Source organism: Microplitis mediator, chromosome 3 (genome assembly GCF_029852145.1).
Source record: "Microplitis mediator isolate UGA2020A chromosome 3, iyMicMedi2.1, whole genome shotgun sequence".
Lineage (NCBI taxonomy): Eukaryota > Metazoa > Arthropoda > Insecta > Hymenoptera > Braconidae > Microplitis > Microplitis mediator.
The window spans coordinates 19,765,049-19,787,870 of record NC_079971.1 but is presented as its reverse complement, the minus strand read 5'-3'; the positions used below and the strand labels follow the sequence as shown (position 1 = coordinate 19,787,870).

Below are 22,822 nucleotides of genomic sequence, written 5' to 3'. Positions count from 1 at the left end.
TCTTATTTGATGATGGTAAAAAAGACAACGCATTGCACATTGCGCAAGTGTAATGTAATATGCAAACATATATATATTATTACATATATTTCATAAGAGATATATAGATGTGTTATAAGTAAAAAAATATATCTCTCAAGGCGACTTTAGTAATCAATAAACACAAGATCAAAGCTTATTTACAACTCTAACATCTGTAATATTTGAAACAAGTAAGCAGACCAGTTTCGAATAAGAGCTCGCTGATACCCGAGTTATCTTTCAATTTATCGTCGATCTTAAAATTTATCATTTTTATTTTTTAAATAAAAGAAAAAAAAGTTTTGTTTAATTTATCGTTTTTTAAATTTTTTGTTGTGTCAAAGTTCGCGATAATTTTTATTAATTAAAAAAAAAAATATTACACTTGTTTTTTTATTTTGTCATATTGTTAAATTATTTTTATTGTTTTTATAAACGAAATCTAGATATGGCGCAAGGAAGTTCGCAGCCGCAAAGTGCCAATGAAAAAAGTTACATCTTAGATGCAAGAAAGAATTTTGAAGACGTGAGTAATTTTATATTTTTAAACATTTACAATATTTTAAAATTTTAATTGACAATTTAGTAAAACTGTTTTAAGATTTGAGTGTAACATAAAAAAGCACAAGGTGTTTTTTTTTTTTTTATTGTTTTCTATTGTTTATTTAAATTATTTTTTATGATACTGAATTTGACCGACGTCTACTAATTTTTATATTCTTAAAAAACGATAAATTACAAAAAAAATTGCACTTACAGATGTGTTAATTTTCTACATGTGCATATTTTTAGATTTTTTTTTTTTGTAATTAATTAGTAGAAAAAAAAATTCAAAAATTATTAATTGTCTGCCAACTTCAGGATCATATTTTTTTGTGTTCTAACAATTTTTTTAAAAATCCTGTAACTAAAAAAATTTATTTATTTTTTACACTATTTGTTAATTAAATAATTTCATTATATTTGTAATTTACTAATTAATAAGTAAATTATTTTAATTAACAAACTAAAATTTACGAGTGTGAATGTAGCAGACATCAGACAAATTTAAAATTATAAATAAATAGAAAAAATAATTTAAAAAAATGATATTTACAAAAAATCCACTTATTAATTTTAAAATTTTTTAAATGCGCATTTTTTAAAATTTTATTTTATTAATTATTTAGTCTATTTGTTAATAATTGTAAATTTGTCTATCTGCCACATTCACACATTCGAATTTTTGAATTATTAATTAAAAATTTAAACTTTAAACTTTAACATAATTATGCAAAAAAGTAATTTTCGTTATAAATTTATTATAAATATGATTAGTTATACAAAATTCGGTAAAATTCATGTTTTTGAATATATTTCAGTCACTGCTATATATTTAATTATTATAAATATAATTAAGATATATATATGAAGTAATTTATGAGACGAATGATAAATATGTATAAAAAAACTAAAATGAAATTGATTAAAACTTCGTCTCCCCCTGCAATATCAGTCCCCTGACGGGTGAACATTAAAAAAAAAATGTGACACTTTTTTATTGATAAATTTTGAACTATTAGGCTTACAAATTAGTTAATTAATTTATGTCAGCATTTTTTGATTTAAAGTCACAGCATCTATTTCGGGCGCAGTTTCTTGCCTTGTGTCAAATGTATTAATTCGTGATTATTTACAATCCTAAAACAATTATAATCTGTTTCGATTAAAAGCAAAAAAGAGTTCAAACATTTTTAATTGCGAGTGAGTTATTTTTAATTTATCTTAAAAACTTGTGATAGATCAATTGATTATCAGTCCCATGACAAGTAATTTTTTTGTAAATTGTTTACAATTGTCTGTGATTAAATGTATATTTACTCACTCAGAGAAAAAACCGGCAAATCTAACTATAAAATGGCAGTTAAATAGTGCAACTATTTTTTTGGAGTTATTACAACAACAATACTCAGTTCTAAAAAAATTTTTGTTTTTAAATCATAGTGCAAAATGTTTCTTGCGCCAAGTAATTCTTTTTTCTTTGTAATCTATTGGTTCAAAATTAATACATAAATATTAATTTCAAGACAAAAATGCACTACGAACTCATAAATTTCAAGGCAAATTATTTTTTTCTTTTGAGTATAACTCTCATTTTAATGATTTTCTTTTTGTTTACTTGAATTCATCAGATTTATGTTGTTCTTTGCACATAAAAGTCTAAAATGATTGTCTAAAAAATACTCCCACTGGCATGACACCAACAAAATATTATTATTCTGTTCGCGTACGTCATATAAGCTTTTTAAAAATGGATGAAACTTTTAATGCAACGAAATATTATTTATTGGTCCAAAAAAAAAAATAGAGCTCCAGATTATTAGATTATTGTCTTTACATCGATAAAAAAATAACTTTTTTAAGAAGCAAATATTTTTATGCTGCGAAATCATTTTATAGCAAATTTGCAATAAATTAATCGTTTGATACAAAAAAATTTTTTTTGGCTGGAGAAAAATTATCTTAGTAATTAAAAAATTAACTGACTCAAGAAATTTTTATTTAAATTAAGTACTTTCTTAAAATCAAAATTATTTTTTTTGAGTTTAGAAACGAACAATTCATTATTCCAAGAAAATTGTTTTTTCTAAAGAAAATTTTTTATCAGTTTATCTGAAAATAATAATTTAGTTGATTATTAGCAAAGTAGTGAAGTTTTCGCTCCATAATTTTTTACTTTCATTCATAGTGCAAAAATTTCTTGAGGCAAGTAAATTTTTTTTGTGTCGAGAAATATTTTTTTTTTAGTGTACACATCAGTCTCTTGAAGTCTCATTTAAAAAAAAAAATCTGAAAACCGCCTGACCCTGCAGGCCAGCCCCAAAACTTCCCGCTGTTTTCGAACTTCCTGAGCTAGAAAAGATTACTTGTAAATTTTTGAGTTTTATTCTTCGAGCTCAAAAAACTGCTAGACCAACAAAACACAGATTTCACTGAAAAACAAAATTATTTTTGTCCGATGATATCTTTGGAACGAATGAACCGAATCGAGTGTTTTTGGTGGCAATCGAAAAAGCTCAACAAGACTTAAAACTCAGTACATTTTGAAGCGAATCGGGCAAGTGGTTTATGAGTTATACGCAAAAAACCTAAAAAACAAATTTTTAATCTATATTTGTCGGACAAAAAAACTTACACACACACACACACACACACACACACACACACACACACACACACACACACACACACACACACACACACACACACACACACACACACACACACACACACACACACACACACACACACACACAGGCGCCCATCCGGAAATAGTATTTTTTTATGTTGATAAAATTAAATAATTATTTTCATAATTAATAATTAACATTTTCGTATAAACTTTGTGACCAAACGATTCAGAAAAGATTGAATTATTTTATTTTGTACATTTAATTAACTGCATGAGAAAAATCTTTATCCAGTATTCCGTTAAAGCCGACTGAGGCTTTACTTGCAAAACGTTTTTGTTAATAACAAAAAAAATTAAAACTTTTTTTGCTTGGTTTTTGTACCCGAAGATTCACCAGATTTTATTCAATTTTTTATTTGACTTAGGCAATTTTTCGTCACAAAGCTTCGTAATAGGGGAAGTAGACTATAGTCAGAATAGCTTCCGAGGACCTCGAAACGTCGACATTTGATGAAAACTTGATTTTCGAAAGTCGGACCGAAACCAATAACTTCCCTTCCTTTGAAAATTTGAAATTTTCGTAGCGGGAAGTTAAAAAAAAATTATATAGGGAAGAGTGGGGCAAAATGGCCCCTTAAGAAATAAGGGCTTATATGTAATATAAATGTCAGCCCATTTTGCCCCACTCTCCCCTATTAACATGATAGAAATGTAATAAATTGACTGTTTCTCAAAAAAATAAAGTAATTAAATTATTGTTCACAAAAATTTTGTGGACAAACAGAATAAAAAATAAAAATTTTATGAGTCCAATTTCACTAAAAATTACCCGAGTTTTGTATAACTATTTATGTCAATGAAAGTAGATTTATTTATTTAATAAATAATAATTATTTGATTGTGATGTAATGCCTTCATAAACATATGTTATCTTAAAGAGTTCATTTCCCAGACAGATAATATAATGAATATTTATGTCCGTATTAATTGACAATCTACTTTATTATACAGTACAGTGATTAACGATTAAAATTATTCCATAATTATGCATTCATCATTGATATAATATATATATTATATATACATGCATTTAAATATTTTTAAAAACAAATTGATGGATAAGTAATTAATTATATTATTATTCAAAATAATTTATATCTAATTAAAGCACAATCGTCTTTGATTATAAATGGAAATTTTGTTAAATTTTTCCACACGTCAATTTATTAAAAATCACAATTTATTATTTTTTCTTTCCCTGGTGTTTTATTGTTTTTTTTCCTACTCTTCTTGCTGATTCATGCACAAAATGTCGGGAAAATTTGGCAGGGAGGCAGCTTGGAAACGGATGATTCTTACGACGATTTGAGACAACTTGTAAGGGTAAGAATTAAATCACAGAAAAAAACAATTGTCTCTGCGCGGCATTGAAATCATACATTTTTCTAAACTTGTTCCATAAAGTATCAATTAAATTTATTTTATTGATAATAAATTTATTTCTGCATCTGTATTACGTGTATTTTTATTATTATTTTTTATATCATTTTAAATATATTACTGTATATGAATCTATGTCATTGTTCATCTCGTCTTGGATACTTCTGTCATCTAAAAAAAAAAAATAAAATCATCGAATAGTCATCATCAGCCACTATCGCCGATAATCATCAGTTTGTTTATGTATAATTGTGCTCAGCTGTTAGAAAAAATAAGATAACATCTAATATTGTTAACAATGTGGATTGTTTCTTTGTATTATTGGTAAGAAACGCATCAGCTTAATTTTCTTCTTTTTTTTTTACACAAAAGAATTTTTGCATTTATAAATTTTCTTAAAAAATTTATTACTTCCCATCATCTTAACATAACTTTTTTACCATAACTGCACCGAAAGTTTAAATTCCCGCCCTGTTTAGACGGGAGAGAGTCGACTTTTATCTTATGAGAGAATAAATGATAAAAATTAATGTATGTAAAATTTTTCCCGCGGGAAAAAAATGAACTACAACTGTAAAAAATCACCGGGGTGTCCAAGCGGTGTAGGTGTTAAAATCGGCGGTGTTAAATTTCAACACCGAAAGCTGTGTGAAAATAACGCCGCCGCCGGTGTAAATATTCTGTACCGGTGTTGAAAAAAATTCCCCGGTGTTAAAATAACGCCGCCGCCGGTGTAGATATTCTTTACCGGTGTTAAAATATTTTACTTTGTGAATATTTTTACTTATGCGATTACTACAGTTAAATAGCGGTTTTATTAATTAATTAAATTATTGGTGATTGTAATGGTGGAAGTAAAATTGTGTAATTTTTAAACAAATTACGTATAACATAAATAAATACATAACAAAGTGGAAATTCCCTCCTGATAATATTCATCAAATTTTTATATTTTTTTATATTTAATAGAATTTTTTTTCTAATTTCTATACTTCGACTTTTTACGAATAATATCATATATAATTGGTATTTAACAATAATATAATAATATATATTACTGTATCTAATAGTTCAATCAATTTAATACTTTGTTTTCTTATTTTATACTTGTTAATAAATGATATTTTTTATTCATTTTCATTAAGAACTGACATTTTTTGTGTTTTATAAGCTTTTCAAAGTTAATACTCCAAGCGGACTCAGTTTACCCCGCTTTTACACCGGTATTACTCCGCTTTTACACTAGTTTAACACCGGTATTTTCACACCACCGAGTTACGCCTCCTACGCCGGTGTAATTTCATTTTAACACCGGGCGGAGTTAAAATTAGTCCATTTTTAACACCGCTCTTCTTACAGTGTATATATAAATTGAGAAACGACAAGTAATATAATGATAAAGTGATTAGTAAATATTATCATTCTAAATAGTAATTCTTTGATTCATAATTAAAACGTAAATAATTATTGGATAAATATTAAAATTTACTGTCTATACAAGAAAAATTAATATTTGAACTTTAAAAATCGTAACTTACACATTAAAAATTTATGACACGTATTACAAATAAAATTTATTGTTTGGAATGACAAAGTTCTCTATATTGACACCCAGGTTCCGGGTTATAATTTCAAACACTAATTGCTAAAGTATCTTTTTTTCTGTGCGCAAACAGAAACAAAAGTTTAAACTTTCAGGTGTAGATCTAGTGAAAAATAATTTACACGCGACGAAGGAAGGTAGGGTGTGCCGATTCGCGTGTTCGCTCGGTAATTACACACTCTCTTAAAATAAATCAGTTAAAAGTACTGCAAATCAGTGAGAATATTCTCACTGATTTGCAGTACTTCTTACTGATTTATTTTAAGAAAACACGCGAGTTGGGCTGTCCTGTTTTTATTCTTTGGTGTGTAATATACTAGTTTCATATCACTTGCATTGAAATTGCGAGTTTCAATGCCTATTTTTCCAGTCGAAACAAACCAATGCGATCTACGGGCAGAAACTGATCGCAGACTGATCTAGGGAAGAAACTCATTAGTGTCTGTCTGATAATTTAGTTTCTGACTTCATTTCAGTCAGAATCGCATTTGTTTATTGCAAGTCTCTAAATATTTGTCATTCTAATAAGCGACTAAACTGACACTTGTGTCTCGAAAAATACAAAAATAATACGAGTTCTAATTATAAAATAGTATATTACACACCGAGGGAGAAAAGTAGGACATTCCAACCCACGCGTGTATAATTGCCTGAAAGTTCAAATTCTTGCCTCTGTTTGAGGAAAGAATGTCGCGTGCGCTATTTTTTATCGTTTTGTTTTCGTATTAAAAAACATATAACGACTTTCTTCCTTCTAAACAGAGCAGGAATTTAAACTTTCGACGCAGGTATGATGAAAAATGATTGAAATAACAAGTGAATGTTTCTCTTGTTAAATTATTTAACCCGTCAGCACTCCCGTTATAAGCATTTTGCTCAAAGGACACAGGATTCCAATTATAGCCCATACGAAAAAAATATATATCCGGATATATCCGGGAAAATCTGGAATATGTCGCATATATGCAACATATATATAAATATATGTCTCATATATGCAGATTTGCCCGGATATATCCGGATATATATTTTTTTCGTATGGGAGGATGTGACTGCAGTGCAAGCGAGACACTAAAAAAGGCGGGAATACTGAAGGGTTAAATTTGAATATTTAAAATACAGTATTCTTTATTTGTCACACTTTCGGTCAGAAATTAGCCTGTTTTGACTGACTTTAGACATTGAAACTCAGTATCAATGCAAATAATATGAAAAATATTATGCGTGACTTGTGATCGAACACGATTTCAGATTTCGGGTGATGTCAGCCCTCGCTTTTGAGTAGTCAACTTCACTCTTGTCTAAAATCGTCTTGCTTCATCCCTTGTCACGCAATATACTATTATTTTTGCTTGAATAAAATACAGAACATGTGCAAGATGATGAGAAGTTTGCATAATGAATTTTCTTAATGCTTTTTTTAAAAAACAATTTTTTTTTAGCACGTGAATGTTTAATAAATTGCACTTCCATAAATGCTATGAAAATATGGCAGCAAATAATATTATGTTTTAATTTACAGCAAATGTTTATGTTTAATTAACAAGCATTAATTTGAATATTTAATTAAATTTAAAATTTCATAGTATTATATACTAGAATAATATTAAATTTATCGTTTAATTATTTAGATTATGTGCATTAATAACGATAGCAAGAGTGAAAGATGGAGTGAGGGATGAATAATAAAACAAGTGTACTAAGCTTTAATAGAAAAATATTTTTTTTTATTATTGTTAAATTTTAATTATGTTATTTAAATAAATAATTGTGATTGTGGGTCGCGTTTTAGGAAGATGAAGAGGAATCAGGGAAATTTACGAGTCTTCCAATGGCGAGTTTTAATTTTATTAATTCCATTATTGGTAGTGGAGTTATCGGTGAGTATTTTTTCATTATTTTTTAGTAGATTTCTTATAAAAATTTGGCAATTTCATTTGTCCTTATGGTGAAATTTTCAAAAAATTTTTTCAAAACTTAACATGACTCGTCGAGTAGGTTCCAAAAATACTATGAGTTAAAAAATTTATATATATGGGAGATAAAACGGCTTGTAGATGTGATAGCGTTTGCAATTCCAAAGGGGTTTGAATGAAATTTAAAATACTTTTTTTTTGGGTAAAAATCTAGGTCAAGATCGAAGATGAGCCAAATCGGGCGGTTAGTTCAAAAGTTATGGATTTAAAGCTTAAAAAAAAAAAAAATGTTTTTTTGTCAATTTCTCCCTAAATAACTTTTGTATAAAAAGCGATAGTTCATTTCTGTTGAAAGTATCTGAAATTTCATGAAACTACCTTTGATTTCTGTTATTTAACTTTCCATTTCGACAATTTTTTGGAACAGATCAATGACTGAGAATTTTTGAAAAAAATTTTTACGGCTTTAACTCTGAATATCTTATAAATAATACGTCGCGGGTTAATTCCGTTAATTACATCTTGTAGCTAATAGAATAAGCTTCAAATTACACTATTATGATTTAATCTAAAAATGAATCGTTCATTAATTATGACGTTCAAACGCAACTATATGATTAATTATAAATATTGAGCCTTGTGATCGCGATAATGCTACACGCAAAAAATTGAATTATAAAAATTAGTAATTGATAACTAAAAATTTAGAATGTGATCACAATTTAATATCATTTCAAACAGTAATTTCATAGTTTTATTGAATATATTATAATGATCTTAATTTAAATATTGAAATTTAAAGTTTATATGTAAATAAATCATGTTACAAGTAATAGAAATTACTGTTAGGTAGATAAAAAAATGAAATTATAATAATTTAACGTTTCAGCCTCAACATTTACTGGTTAGAACATTATAGTAAAAAAGTAAAAAAAACATTCAGTACACTGTAAAAAATTCGCGGAGTGAATGCGGATTAAATCCGGAGTGAATGCGGAGTGAATGAATTTTTAATTATTTACTTCCCTCGGAGTGAAATTCACTCCGGAGCGGAGTTTTAAAAATATTATTAATAAAATATAACTCCACTTAATAAAATCGAAGTAAAAATTCGCGTAATATATTATTGATCAGCTGATATGCACACACACGCACGCACACATTTGCACACACGCACGCAAACACCTGCACACACCCAAACACACACACACACACACACACACACACACACACACACATATTGTTTAGCAGTTTCATATAAATTAATATAAATTTATTTAAGTATTAAAACTCTGGACCGGAGTGAATTGGGAGTGAAATAAAATCCGCGTCACTCCGCAATCACTCTGTTAAAAAGAAACTCCCAATTCACTCCACATGCGGAGTGATTTTTCTTTAAAACTCCAGAACTCCGAGTGACGGAGTGAATCCGGAGTGAATTCGGATTTTATTTCACTCCCAATTCACTCCGGATTTTTTACAGTGTATGATAAATAAAATTTTCAATGTCGAACAATTGATTTTATGTACAACAATATATAATTATTACTTTCTTCAATTTGTCAAAAAGCATATTTTAAGCGCATTAGTTTTTATAGTTTGAAACAATAAAATTTTACTTGTGTTTGTAAGCTTTTAATGTATGTGAAAGAATTAACCTAAAGTATTACTGATGTGGCTATATTTATATGGCAAGATGACGTATTTTATCATTTCAAACAATAAAATTTAAAGACCAAGAGTGACTTTTTTATTTTTCATATCAATATATTTTAGAGAATCATTCTTATACTTTTTCGCTTTTAATATTATATTATTTATGAATTACCTTCTTTAATGCGGATTTATTGTTCAAACAATAAAAATCAATTGACAATACGAATAAAATTTATTATTTATTTTTTTGCGTGTAACAATTTTGAACAGATCTAAATGAATTTTGATACACATATTTTTTTGTTTAATTGTTTCGGTCAAGTTTGAAAATGCGCTAAATCAGTTGATTAGTTTGGAAGTTGTAGGTATTTTAAATTTTCCAAATTTGAGATAAAAAATTATTTATTATTGATTTATCCATAAATTACTTTAAAACAAAAATTTATGTTAATTATCATTGAAGGTATTTTAAAGCTCATCTAATTAGCTTCAATTTTTGTTTTTTCACTTGCCGTTTTGACAATTTCTTTACATAGATTTCTGACCTTGTTCATAGAAAATATCCAAGAAATTTAATTTTTCGACTAATTTTTATTTAATAGCTTGACAATAAATAAATAAATAAATAATAAGAAATCTACTACTATTTCGGTTGCCGGATGGCCTTTTTTTAATTTTCTAATTATAAAATTAATTTTATTAATGTTTTAGGTATTCCGTATGCACTTCATCAATCGGGTTTTGGTTTAGGAATTTTTTTATTAATTATCGTAGCAGTATTAACTGACTATTCTCTTATTTTAATGGTAAGAAGTGGGCATATTTGTGGAGAAATGAGTTATCAAGGACTAATGAGAGCTAGTTTCGGAAGGCCTGGATTTTATATTCTAACGGTTCTACAATTTATTTACCCTTTTATAGGTAAAATAGTATACAATTAAAAAAACAAATATTTAAAAGATCACATATTTTATAAATTTTATTTATTGAAAATTGTGTTTGTTATTTTCGCAGCCATGATATCTTACAATATTGTTGTCGGTGATACTGTGACAAAGGTAATAATCAGGGTAACTGGGATAGCAGAAAGCAATATATTTGCACAAAGAGAAGTTGTAATATTATTAGCAACTTTAATGATAACAATTCCATTGTGTCTCTATAGAAATGTTGCGCGACTTGCTAAAATATCATTTCTATCTCTCGTATGCGTTGCTTTCATTTTATTAGCAATTTTTATTAGAATGGGTACCATGTCATCTCTTGTGTAAGTTATCATTCAATAACTAAGTAAGAGAAACAATATCTGATCACTTTTCGTTGAAGTAATGACAGTCACAATGATTTTCATACACCGGTAAAAATATTCCTACTAATTTGAAGCGAACTATTTGAAGATATTACAGTTGAATACCCGTTATAAGCCTGCCCGTAATAAACCTTTCGCTGCCCGCACGAAAAAATATATATCCCGGCAAAAAAGTATAGGGTAGAGGTACCATTTGTGGCCACTGTTCCATTTTTGGACATTTAATCCTTTATTTTAATAAATGAAAAAGTGGAAAGTAAAATTTTCATTTTAATAGTGGGATAGATGTATCTTTAGACATATTAAAAAAATTGATTATGTTATTGGGTCTTTTACAGATTATTTTATTTGAATTTCTTAAGTGTCCAAAACTGGCTCTAAAGTGGCCAAAAACGGTACCTCTACCCTATAACCAGCTTATATCTTTAGTATTGTCGTATGTATGCTATTTCGCCGGCATATATTTTTTCGTATGGGTGAGATAATTCTGTCCTGTTTAATCCCGAACCCTTTTCTATAGCAACCCTAGTAGCATTGTCTGACGCAAGTTACTTGACCAATGTCCGCTAGTAAGTTTTTTATGCAAGATTTAAACAAGACTCGAAGAAGATATATTTCCCGGATCGAAAAATTAGATCTGTTTCAAAATAAATGATAAATTAAAATACTTTTTATTTACTTTAGGTTATTTAAATTGTATTTATTTCAGATGGGAATTTAATCGATTTGTGTCCGTACTATTCCCTATCCAGGCCAATATCAGACTTGTTTTCGTATTATATTTAGCCTGTTTTTTAACGCTTTTAGATTAAAAACAGACTTTTTTGTTATAATTATTAGTCTGTGTTCATTTGTATTTAGGACAAAACCAGAATTTTTTTTACTATAATTTTGAGTCTACTTTTAATCGCCTTTAGATCAAAAACAGGACTTTTTACAAATATAAATAACAATAATAATAATCTAGATTTATAAATTTATTTTAATTTTCTTGATATTTGAAACATGCTAATGCGCTTTCGTAATAAGATGTCACGAGAATTTTGATGGTTTCTAATGCCAAAATATTTTTCGATTTTATCCAGTAAATAAGAAAAATTTATTGACATTCTAAGAGTAATTTTATTACTTTTATTCAATCTTATAAATATTCAGTCAAGACAACTAAAAAATAAAGTTGTCAAACTATCATTAACTGCCGACATTTTTAAACAAAATACTCTAAGCAAATGGTAATCAAAACACAATCAATTCTGGAACTTTGAATATTTTTTATAAATATTGTCCGTAAATAAAAATATTACAAGTCCATGATTGAATCTAGTTTTGTCCGTGCAAATTTTCAGAACTAAAATATTTCCAAGTTCAAGAATTAATTTAGTTTTGTCTGCCCGTAACACAATTGTTTTTTACAACAACAGATCAAAAACAGCTTAAAATTTTTATAAAAGATCAAAAATAGATCAACTAGTTCAAATACAGACCAATTAGTCCAAATGCACTCCTGTTAGACTAAAATCAGATCTAATTTTTCGACCCGAGCAAGGACTTGATCAGATATTGGGTCTGTTACATTAGAAAAATAATAGAAATTTAAACAACCGAAAATTTTTTAATTATCAATTTTTAATTTTTTTTTAGACCGGACAGAGCAGACAGTTGGGAATTTGCCAATATGAGAGGAATATTGCCATCAATTGGAATAATGGCATTTGCATTTATGTGCCACCATAATACATTCCTCATTTATGGGTCAATAGAACGCGCCACCCAACAGAAATGGGACATGATAACCCACTGGTCTCTATTTACATCTTTCCTCATTGCTGCGGCATTTGGAATAGCCGGCTACGTCACATTCACAAGTTACGTTCAAGGAGACCTCATGGAAAATTATTGTTGGGACGATGATCTTATGAATCTCTCGAGAGTAATGTTTAGCGGAACAATTTTACTTACATTCCCCATTGAATGTTTCGTAACACGTGAAGTAATTTAAATAATTAATTATTCATTTAATTTATTATTCAGTACATTGTAGAGCTATGCAATTTACTCGGTTAAAAACCTTCTGAAGAGGTGGATTAAATCAATTAGATAGCCAGCTTATCAGCTTAGTTAATTTCACCGGTTAACTTAATTAGCCAACGGCTAAACGGGTTAAATTATTGATTTGATTATTTACTAATGGACTCTGTTTACAGTAATTACCCTATTGAAAAATCCGTATGGAATTATATGAGAATCCATGTAGGGAAGTTGGATACCTGAATTCCTTTATAGGGATTCCACATAGAATACTGCGGGTATTTGGATTCCCATAAAAAAATACATATAGGAAATTGAATATCTTCATTTCTCTGTTAGAAATCCATATAGGAATCTAGGTATCTAGATTTCTATGAATTCCCATATAATGATTCCACATAAGAAAGTGTGGGTATCTGGATTCCCATACAAAAAATACACACAGGAAATGGTGGGTACCTGGATCCCCATGTAGAAACTTGGGTGCATGGGTTTTTTTGTGGGAAATTCATATAGGAATCTGAGTTTCTATATAAATAATTTTTATAGAATCCAGTGTATCTAGATTTCTATGTCTATCGTCTATTGATACGCGCATATGAATAAAAGAACAGAATAATATTCTATTGGCAGGATACTTTTTATTTGTTGCGTAACAACATATCCGCAGACAAAATAACCACACGACAAAATATCCACGGAAATAATATCCGATGAATAAAATATCTACGGACAGAATACCCTGAAAATGAACATACCAAAGACATGAATTCATCAGATCAAAATTTTCATAGTTAAAATAACAGTAGAAGAAAGTTATTAAAATCATATTTTATAAACATTTATCATTTAATTCATTAAATACTTCATGCGAAAATACATATGATTAATACATACATAAAATGAACCTGAAAGTCCCAACGTTGGATGCCAACGAATTTTCAAATTCCTTAAAAACAGAAAAAAATATTCGTAAAAATAAATAGAGGTGCCAGATGTTGTAAAAATTGAAAAAAATTCCACATACTTTACAATTTATTCGCAGTGAACAAAAGCGTACGTGTATTTTATTCCGATTTTTCAATTTGAAAGCTTGATGTGTGCGGGTGGGACTTGGCCTCCGGTATACAGGTGGAATTTTTTTCAATTTTTACAACATCTGGCACTTTTATTTATTGTCAGGAATATTTTTTTCCGCTTTTAAGGAATTTGAAAATTCGTTGGCATCCAACGTTGGGACCTTCAGGTTCATTACATAAATAGGTGTGAAACATAGCGTTCTTTTTTCACGAATTTTCTGTGTTTGCAATTACAGAAATATACCCACACATAAAATGGTGTGAAAGATAGCGCCCCCGTTTTTCACAAATTTTTTGTGTATGCAATAAAATATCTACGGACATAATATCCTGAAAATTGACGTAACAAAGGGATGAAAAAATATACCCATACAAATATTTAATCAATTGAATTTTTTTACGGATATTTTGTCCACGGATATCTAAGCCTGTCACCTTTTTATTTTACTTATTATTTTAATAAAACACTCAATTAGGAATCGTATAAAGGTATGCTACTCCAGGAAATTTTATTAAAACTTTCACGCTTTTTATGGTATTTGTATCAATAACGTGACGCTTTTTGTTAATTTTCCTAATTCCTAATCCATACAAGATTTCTATGTGGATTTTGACATGGTGCAGATTCCCATGGGAAATCTTCGTAAAAATCCACATGAGAATCCTTATACTAGATTCTTATATGGATTTGCCATGGTGTGGATTCCCACACAGAAAAAAAGGATTACTTGGCACAAGAATTTTTTACTCGCCCCAGGAAAATTTTTTCCCAGCTCAAGAAATTTTTTGTATTATGAATTGAAAACTGAAATTTTCTTACAGCGAGAATTAATTTTCTCAGAGCAAGAAAAAACTTTTTGAGTCAATAAACTTTTTCTCGCCCCAAGAAAATTTTTGTGTCCAATTTATAATACAAAAAAATTCTTGCGCCAAGAAATTCTTTTTTTCTGTGCATATAGGAACCCATGTAAGAATCTATATCGGGATCTATGATGGATTCCTATAGGAAGAAACCAAATGGAAAGTGAATCCATCCGAAAACACCATGGGGCAATCCACATAGGAATCTAGGCTGGATTCCCATATGAATTTTTTTATAGGGAACTCAATTACATCTGGGATAGAACTCAGTCTTATTCAAACGAAACTCAGTACAATCGAGTTAGTACTGGGTACCATCTGAAATTTTTTTTTACCTCTGCTGTAACTGAGTATAGTCCGGGATAGTAACCAGTAACATCTTCTTTCCGTCTAATTAAGTTAACCGGTTAAATCAGCAAATTAATCTGCTTGATTTTTTCAGTAATTATAAGTCGTTACTAATTAAAAAAATTTTATTTAAAAATAGGTAATCCTAACGGCCATAAAAGGTACCACTGAAACAGAAAACCATGATGTATATATCGCTGGATCCGACAGACGTTATCTTATAATAACAATGGGAATAGTAACGCTAGCTTATTTAGTATCAATGTCTGAAGATTGTCTTGGTGTTGTACTGGAGCTTAATGGTATTTTAGCAGCAGTACCATTGGCTTATATATTACCGGCCTTGTGTTATATAAGACTCGAAGAAGGTCCACTTCTGTCTCCTAAAAAAATACCAGCAATGGGTTTACTTTCTGCGGGAGCATTTACAGCTATTGCTGGTTTATACCTTCTCATCTTCCATAACCATACTGCTGATTCGTGTAAACACGGACAAGTAATGCCATACTGTGTAATTAATTCAACTATTGCAAATATTTCTACTACTGCGACTAATGTATTAGAAACGTCTTCCTTACCACCAAATTTAACAACAGAAATCACAAATTTAGTGACGACAATCGCTAGTACTGTACTTTAATTTTTAAATTAATTAGGCGTCATATTAAGTTATTAATTAATTAATTAATTTTTTTTCTAGTATATTTATTATTAATGATAGATAACATTCGCCAAACCAAAGCTGTATTTAGATTACAAAAAATTATATGATAGGGATCATTAGTTTGTATTTGCAATTTTAAATTTAGAGATTAACGAGATTTTTTTTTAAACTCTCGCGGTTATGGAAATGCCTCAAAAACACGGTAAAAATACTGCGTAATTGCGGTAAAATTTTAGTTATTTTGTCGAATTATTGCCAAAAGTGTACGAAATAAATTCAGAATTTTTACGATAATAGAACAGAAAAATTGCGGCATTTTAACAGCATTGAAACCGTATTATACAGAGTATTTTTTAGTATACTTGCGGGAATATTGTAGCATCAAACCGTTCCTGGTTGAAAAATCCGATTCACTTCAATAGGATTTGATCCTCTTGAAATGAATCGGAAATTTTCGAAAAATATATTATTTTCCGATTAAAACCTATTGAATCCCATTCAAAATTTTTAATTGGAATGAATCGGTTCTAATCGGAAAATAATAACGAAATAAAAATATTATTTTACTATTGGAACTGAATTATTCCGATTAAACTCAATCGGATCCCAATCGGGCTCAATCGGAATTCTCAACCAGGAGTTCTAGTTATGTTCACTTATATACATTTTCTTGTTTGAATTAGAAAAAAGTAAACTAATAGAATAAAAGAAAAACAAATTTATATTTTGCACATTTTCGATGATTTGAAATGCAGGAGCGAACGAAATATAAAACTGAATTTTTTAGAATTTTTCATTATATCAGCAGGAATCTGGCAAAATTGCAGGATATCGACGCTACTATTGCCGGAAAAAAACGATTTGATTATTATAAAATTATCATATTATTCCCTGGTGAATCTGAATTATGGTCTATTATCGTAATTTTCCGCAATTTACCGTAAAATACGATATTTTTACTGCTAATTTATCGCGTTTTGCGGCAATTTACAGTAATATCTGACGTTTTCTGTGGATTACGGTAAAATACGGCAATTTACCGAAATTTGCGGCATTTTTACCACAAGCACCGTATGCTTTTTTATTTTCACAGTGCAATACTTTAATTTACAGTAAAGTACCGTAGGTTAACCGTCTTGTACCGCAGGTTCGCGGTAAAAAATACCGCAGCTTGGCCGTAATATACCGTTCGTTTACTGTAAAGTACCGTATTGTACCGTTAAGTACCGTTATTAACTATAAAGTTCCTTAAATTATGGTAATTTGGATCCACCAGGGATCGTATCATAGTTTTTATGGAGAATTTGTTCGGTAAAAGTTCGGCACTTTTCCAGAAATTTTACTGTAATATTCTGGTGACTCTACAGCATAAGTACGATAAATATACTGCATAACTATAGTAAAAAAACTGTCCAATATAACCATCCAGGTCAGATACGAGGTACGGTAAATTACCGTAACTAATGTAATTTACTCGTGCGGAATAATTACGGTATTTTACGGTAAATTACAAAATTTTATTATAGATGTGCGAGATATTTGCGGCAAAAGTACGGTATTTTTACCGTAAATTTGCGGCAGACCTGTGGGGCATTTTACCGTAAAGTGAGGTATTGCACTGTTACACTGTAAAAAATAAAAAAGCATATGGTGCTTACAGAAAAATATCGCTAATTTCGGTAAATTGCCGTACTCAACCTTAATTTACCGTAAATAACCGTAAATTAGCGCAAATTGCGGTAAATTTGTCATAGAAACCTCGTATTCTCGGTAAATTACGGCGAAGTCTGGTAAATTACAGTAATTAATCGGAACATGGATCCGCCAGGGATGTACACAGAAAAAAAAGTTATCTTGAGTCAAGAAAGTATTTTGGAAGACAAACGTTTTCGGGAACCAAGTCAAGATTTTCTTGAGCCAAGAGAATTTGTCTTGGTCGGAGAAGATTTCTACTTTATCTGAGAAAATTTAGGTATCCAAAAAAATGTTCTTGAATCAAGAATTATTTACCTTCAATCGAGAATTTTCTTTTCTGTGTAGTTACGCCAAATTATTAAAAAATTATAACAGTAAATTTACGGCATTTTCAAAACCGCGAGGGAAAATTTTTTTTTTTAATTTTTATGTGCAATAGCCAATTTATTTACGTAGTTAAGAAATGACAAATGCACAAAGCAATCAAAAAATAATATTTATAATGAATGAACTTTTTTTTTAAATACTTTAAATGCAAGCTTTATAAATGGGTATAAATTAAGAAAATTAACAAGCATTCCATGAAAGTATAAAAAAAAAGTAAATAAATAATTTTAATTTTTTTTATAAAACATTTTTTTTCTAATTATTTTATATTTGTGATATTTTTTTTTTATTATATATTTGTAATTATAATTTATACTGCGTTTATGTATATATATATACATTGTTTAAGAATTGATATATGTATATAAAATGATGTACATGAATTATGCAAACTGATCAAAATAATCAACTGAAAATATTCATAATTTTGTTTATTAAAAAAATAACGAAAGTAAAATTCTCTTAGTGAATTTTTTTTTTCTACTTGAAATTTTTCCGCAATTTATATTTTTATGGTAAATAATAATTAAACGGGTTAAGATAAAAAAACTGATAAGATTGTCAAGTAAATGTTAATAATAATAATAAAAAAAGGGCAAAATAGAAAATAAGAGACGCGAATTATTTTTATCGCAATTCCTCGACCATTTCTAACTCTGTGATAAATTTATGTTTCAATGAGCATCAAAAGAAAGAAAATAAAAATAATGAAAACAAAAATAAAATGTTATTCTACTTGAAGAATACGCTAACGAAAGTTTTATTATTATTAAATATAAATTATATTGATCTATATTATGTTATTATATATATATTTGGAATGATAAATAAATTATAACTGATTAAATAATTTATTGGTTTAATGTATTAAAATTATTCTCTTTTTTTACAGAGATATCACGCAATTTAGTATGAAATAAATAAAAATTAGTCTAAACTCTAACATCTATTCTAGAACACTTTGTTATTTTTATTATTTTAATTTAAAATATGTTTATTTTTTATTTAAATATCCAATGCTTCAGTCACTGTCACAGTACATGGTCCTTGAAAATGATATCTGCAATAAAAAATATATTTTAAGATGTGAGATAGAATACTTAGTATCTGATCAGGGAACTGGTACTCGATCCCTTCGTGTATTTGTGTATCTATATTTAGTAAATATAGATGTCGGTAATTTCATACCAAATCACCAAATTTTAAACATAACATTTTTTATATTTGGTTGAATTTCTGACATTATCTTTTTGTGTGTCTAATACCAAATGGTAAAAGGACGCATACATTTTTTTTTTATCGCCAATTGACTTGTAAATTTTTTTTACGCATGAAGAATTTGAAAATTTTGTGACCTAAAGTTAAAAAGGACTATATATTTTTTTTTTTGCGTCTTCTGATTTTTATAAGTAGCTAACGATGCGTCATAGGTATAATTGGCAGGCATAATTTTGTAGGCAATTGAATGCTCTACAAAAAAAGTTTCTTATCATTTTTTGAGGAATCTGTTTGTTCAAAAGTTATTTGAGGTTGAAGTCGAATTCATATTAAATTTTGAGATCTTTTTGCTTTTTCGGCGAAACTATCAGACCTATTACAAAATATCATGGGACCTTTTTTGTAGAAAATTTTATTCCCTATAAGTTATTTCCAATAAAATTTTTTTGAATTCCGCATTGTTTTCTAGTTATTTCTATTTTAATGTCAAGCTCTGAAAATCGATCAGAAAACTATTTTTTTTATGAACATGACATTAAAATGAAAATAACTAAAAAACAATGCGGAATTCAAAAAAATTTTATTGGAAATAACTTATAGGGAATAAAATTTTCTACAAAAAAGGTCCCATGATATTTTGTAATAGGTCTGATAGTTTCGCCGGAAAAGTAAAAAGATCTCAAAATTTAATATGCATTCGACTTCAACCTCAACTAACTTTTGAACAAATAGATTTATCAAAAAATGATAAGAAACTTTTTTTGTAGAGCATTCAATTCCCTACAAAATTATGCCTGCCAATTATTCCTATGACGCATCGTTAGCTACTTATAAAAATCAGAAGACGTAAAAAAAATTTTTTCCATGTTATTCTTATGGAAAATAGAAAAGTGCAATGTGGAACCTCTTAATGTTCATATTAAGAGCTTAAACTTTCACAGTATTTTTTTTTCGTCATTTCTAACAATATTTTCAATATAATGAAGAAAAAAAAAAATAGTGGATTCTTTTGATACAGCATAATACACACCATGGGCAGTAAATAAGAAAGTCTCAAATCACATGTTTGTTGACAACATGTGATTTGAGGCTTTACAACAATTACATGTGGTCTGAGACTTTTCTTACTTTACTGCCCTAGGTGTGTAATATACTATTTGTTCACCCTTTTAGCATGGATCCCTACTAATCTCTAGCAATGCGTCCTTTAACCTTTGGGCGCGTGATTTTTAAAAAAAATTATTTTAAAAATAAAATAAATTACTGGAAACTTTTTGTTGCTGCTGTTTCTTCCAAATTAAATTCAGCAACGGTAATACCGCGTTCAGCAACTCTTGGTGCAAACATAGCAGCTGGATAAACAATCGATGATGTTCCAATAATTAAACACACATCACAATTTTCAACACATTCCTCTGAAAAAAAAATAAAATATAAAAAGTATTTAATTAAATATAAGAAGAAAATCTAAAGTTTATTAAATTATTTTAAAAATAATTTAGCTATGACTTTTTATTGAAATTATTTAAAACTAAATGAATTTAAAAATATTTTAACGGACACATTTATAGATAGATAAATAAATTAAAATTTTATTTAGGCAAAATTTAAATTTGATTCATTTAGAATGACGCAAGTTATCGTGATGCCAAGACGCTTTTGTCGTCGACTTTTAAAACAATATTATTTTTAGAATTTACACAACCTTTCTAAGAGGTATTATAAATTTTTTTTTCTTTAATTCTATTATAAAAAAAAAAAAGTAAATAAATTAAAAATAAAACAAACCAGTTTTATTAAGAAGATCTTCATCAAGATTTTCTCCAAACCATACAATATAAGGTCTCAATAATCCAGCACAAGAATTTTTTTGACAATGCGGTAAATCTTCGACGGGTATTTCTGACAACGTGTCATCTTGTTCTGGTAAACTGGAAGAAAATATATATGTTAAATGTGTAATATATTTAATTTAAAATCGGGTCTAGATCTACTTAATAAAATGATAAATTCGTAGGAAGGTGGACAGTAGTTCAAAATTTAGAATTTAATTTCGACCATAAATCGGACTTGTCCCTTTATTGGGACTTCTTCAGAACTAAAACAAGTTACAATTAAAAACATTTACTTTTCAAATTAAATTCTAAATTTTCAATCCACCTCCTTATGAATTTATCATTTTTTTTTTAATTTTATTACCTGGCTCTTGCTAAAGCTGGACAAATAGGAACATTATTATTGACCTCAACGTTATCACATTTAGTGCACCGGGTTTTAAATAATGAACCATGAAGTTCATATATATTATTAGTTCCTGCACGTTGATGAAGTCCATCAACGTTTTGTGTTACAACAGTTACTTTCTTTCCTTGACTCGTTAATTTTTTTTCAAAATTAGCGATTGCTTCATGTGCCTAAAATAATTACATCATTAAATTAATAAATTATGACCCTAAAGTAAGCAGACAATTAAAAATTTTTGAAATTTTTTCATTTAATTTAAAAAAACTAAAAATATCCATGAGTGTGAATGTAGCAGACATGAGATATTTTATAAATTTTAAATAAAATAAATATTTAAATTCAAAAAAAGGCGCGTACTGATTTTTCATTTATCTAAATATGTATTTTTTAAATTTTACTCTTCGTACATTTTATTTATTATTATAAAATTTAAAAAACTAAGTGCAATTTTTTGAAATATTTTTTTTGTGGGTGTGAATGTAGCAGACAGACAAATTTAAAATTATAAATAAATAGAATAAATAATTTTTAAAAAATGCACAAAATAATTTTTAAATTTTTAAAAAATTTAATTTTATCAATCATTTACTCTATTTATTAATAATTTAAAATCTGTCTGATGTCTGCTACATTCTGGTGGAAATTTTTCTGACTTTTCTCTGAAAAGTCTTTAGAATTTTAGCAAAGAAAATTCCGAAAAATTTCCACCAGGATTCACACTCATTTTTCTTTAAATTTATCGTTTTTAAAAAAATTCAAAAAATTATTAGACGGCGGGTAATTTAAATATCCCCTGGTGGAAATTTTGGAAATTTTTCTGACTTTTCTCTGAAAAAATGTAAAAAAATCTTTAGAACTTTAGAAGTGAGTTTTTCAGAGAAAATTCCAAAAAATTTCTACCAGGGTCATAATAAATAAATATAATTTATAATAATTACTTTATTTGGTTGTACTTTAGATGCTAAATCTCGTCTGTATTCATAAAATTCCCAAACAAGTGATGGATTAGCCTTAAAAGCTTGTGGAGTTGCTAAATAAGTTGCTTGATATGTTCGCCAAAATCCACCAGCACCACGAAAAGTTGGCACACCAGATTCTGCTGATATTCCACTTCCAGTAAGAATTAATATATTTTTAGCACTTGATAAAGTATCTTTAAATGATTTCATTACGTTATTCAT

At 28.2% G+C, this 22,822-nt stretch overlaps 2 protein-coding genes across 4 annotated transcripts; one reads left to right on the top strand and one right to left on the bottom strand.

The window, feature by feature from the left end:
* The first annotated feature begins 65 nt into the window (after positions 1-65).
* On the top strand, positions 66-19,029 carry LOC130665776 (putative sodium-coupled neutral amino acid transporter 11). Of its 3 annotated transcripts, XM_057466359.1 has the most exons (8): positions 66-212; positions 468-547; positions 4,523-4,576; positions 8,029-8,116; positions 10,520-10,729; positions 10,823-11,075; positions 12,759-13,107; positions 15,573-19,029. In XM_057466359.1, the coding sequence occupies exons 2-8, from the start codon at positions 470-472 to the stop codon at positions 16,071-16,073; spliced, it is 1,533 nt and encodes a 510-aa protein (XP_057322342.1). In that variant the 5' UTR covers positions 66-212; positions 468-469; the 3' UTR covers positions 16,074-19,029. The 3 variants fall into 3 exon arrangements, with proteins under 3 accessions (XP_057322342.1, XP_057322343.1, XP_057322344.1); XM_057466360.1 differs by lacking the exon at positions 4,523-4,576; XM_057466361.1 differs by lacking the exons at positions 66-212; positions 468-547; positions 4,523-4,576 and adding an exon at positions 4,640-4,957.
* On the bottom strand, positions 19,019-22,822 carry LOC130665778 (NAD-dependent protein deacylase sirtuin-5, mitochondrial-like). The gene is made up of 5 exons (XM_057466364.1): positions 22,580-22,822; positions 21,597-21,811; positions 21,186-21,328; positions 20,662-20,812; positions 19,019-19,239 (listed from the first exon to the last, which is right to left on the bottom strand). Exons 1-5 carry the CDS (start codon positions 22,820-22,822, stop codon positions 19,185-19,187), a joined length of 807 nt encoding a protein of 268 aa, XP_057322347.1. The 3' UTR covers positions 19,019-19,184.

What these genes read in the sequence shown, in the direction of transcription:
- LOC130665776 (XM_057466359.1), top strand. Translation starts at nt 470, where the DNA reads ATGGCGCAAGGAAGTTCGCAGCCGCAAAGTGCCAATGAAAAAAGTTAC. An exon ending in CAAGAAAGAATTTTGAAGAC is followed by an intron (nt 548 to 4,522) that starts GTGAGTAATTTT and finishes AAAATTTGGCAG; the next exon opens with GGAGGCAGCTTGGAAACGGA. An exon ending in ATTTATTTACCCTTTTATAG is followed by an intron (nt 10,730 to 10,822) that starts GTAAAATAGTAT and finishes TTATTTTCGCAG; the next exon opens with CCATGATATCTTACAATATT.
- LOC130665778 (XM_057466364.1), bottom strand. Translation starts at nt 22,822, where the DNA reads ATGAATAACGTAATGAAATCATTTAAAGATACTTTATCAAGTGCTAAA. An exon ending in CTAAAGTACAACCAAATAAA is followed by an intron (nt 21,812 to 22,579) that starts GTAATTATTATA and finishes TAATTATTTTAG; the next exon opens with GCACATGAAGCAATCGCTAA. An exon ending in GCAGCAACAAAAAGTTTCCA is followed by an intron (nt 19,240 to 20,661) that starts GTAATTTATTTT and finishes TTTTTATTGCAG; the next exon opens with ATATCATTTTCAAGGACCAT.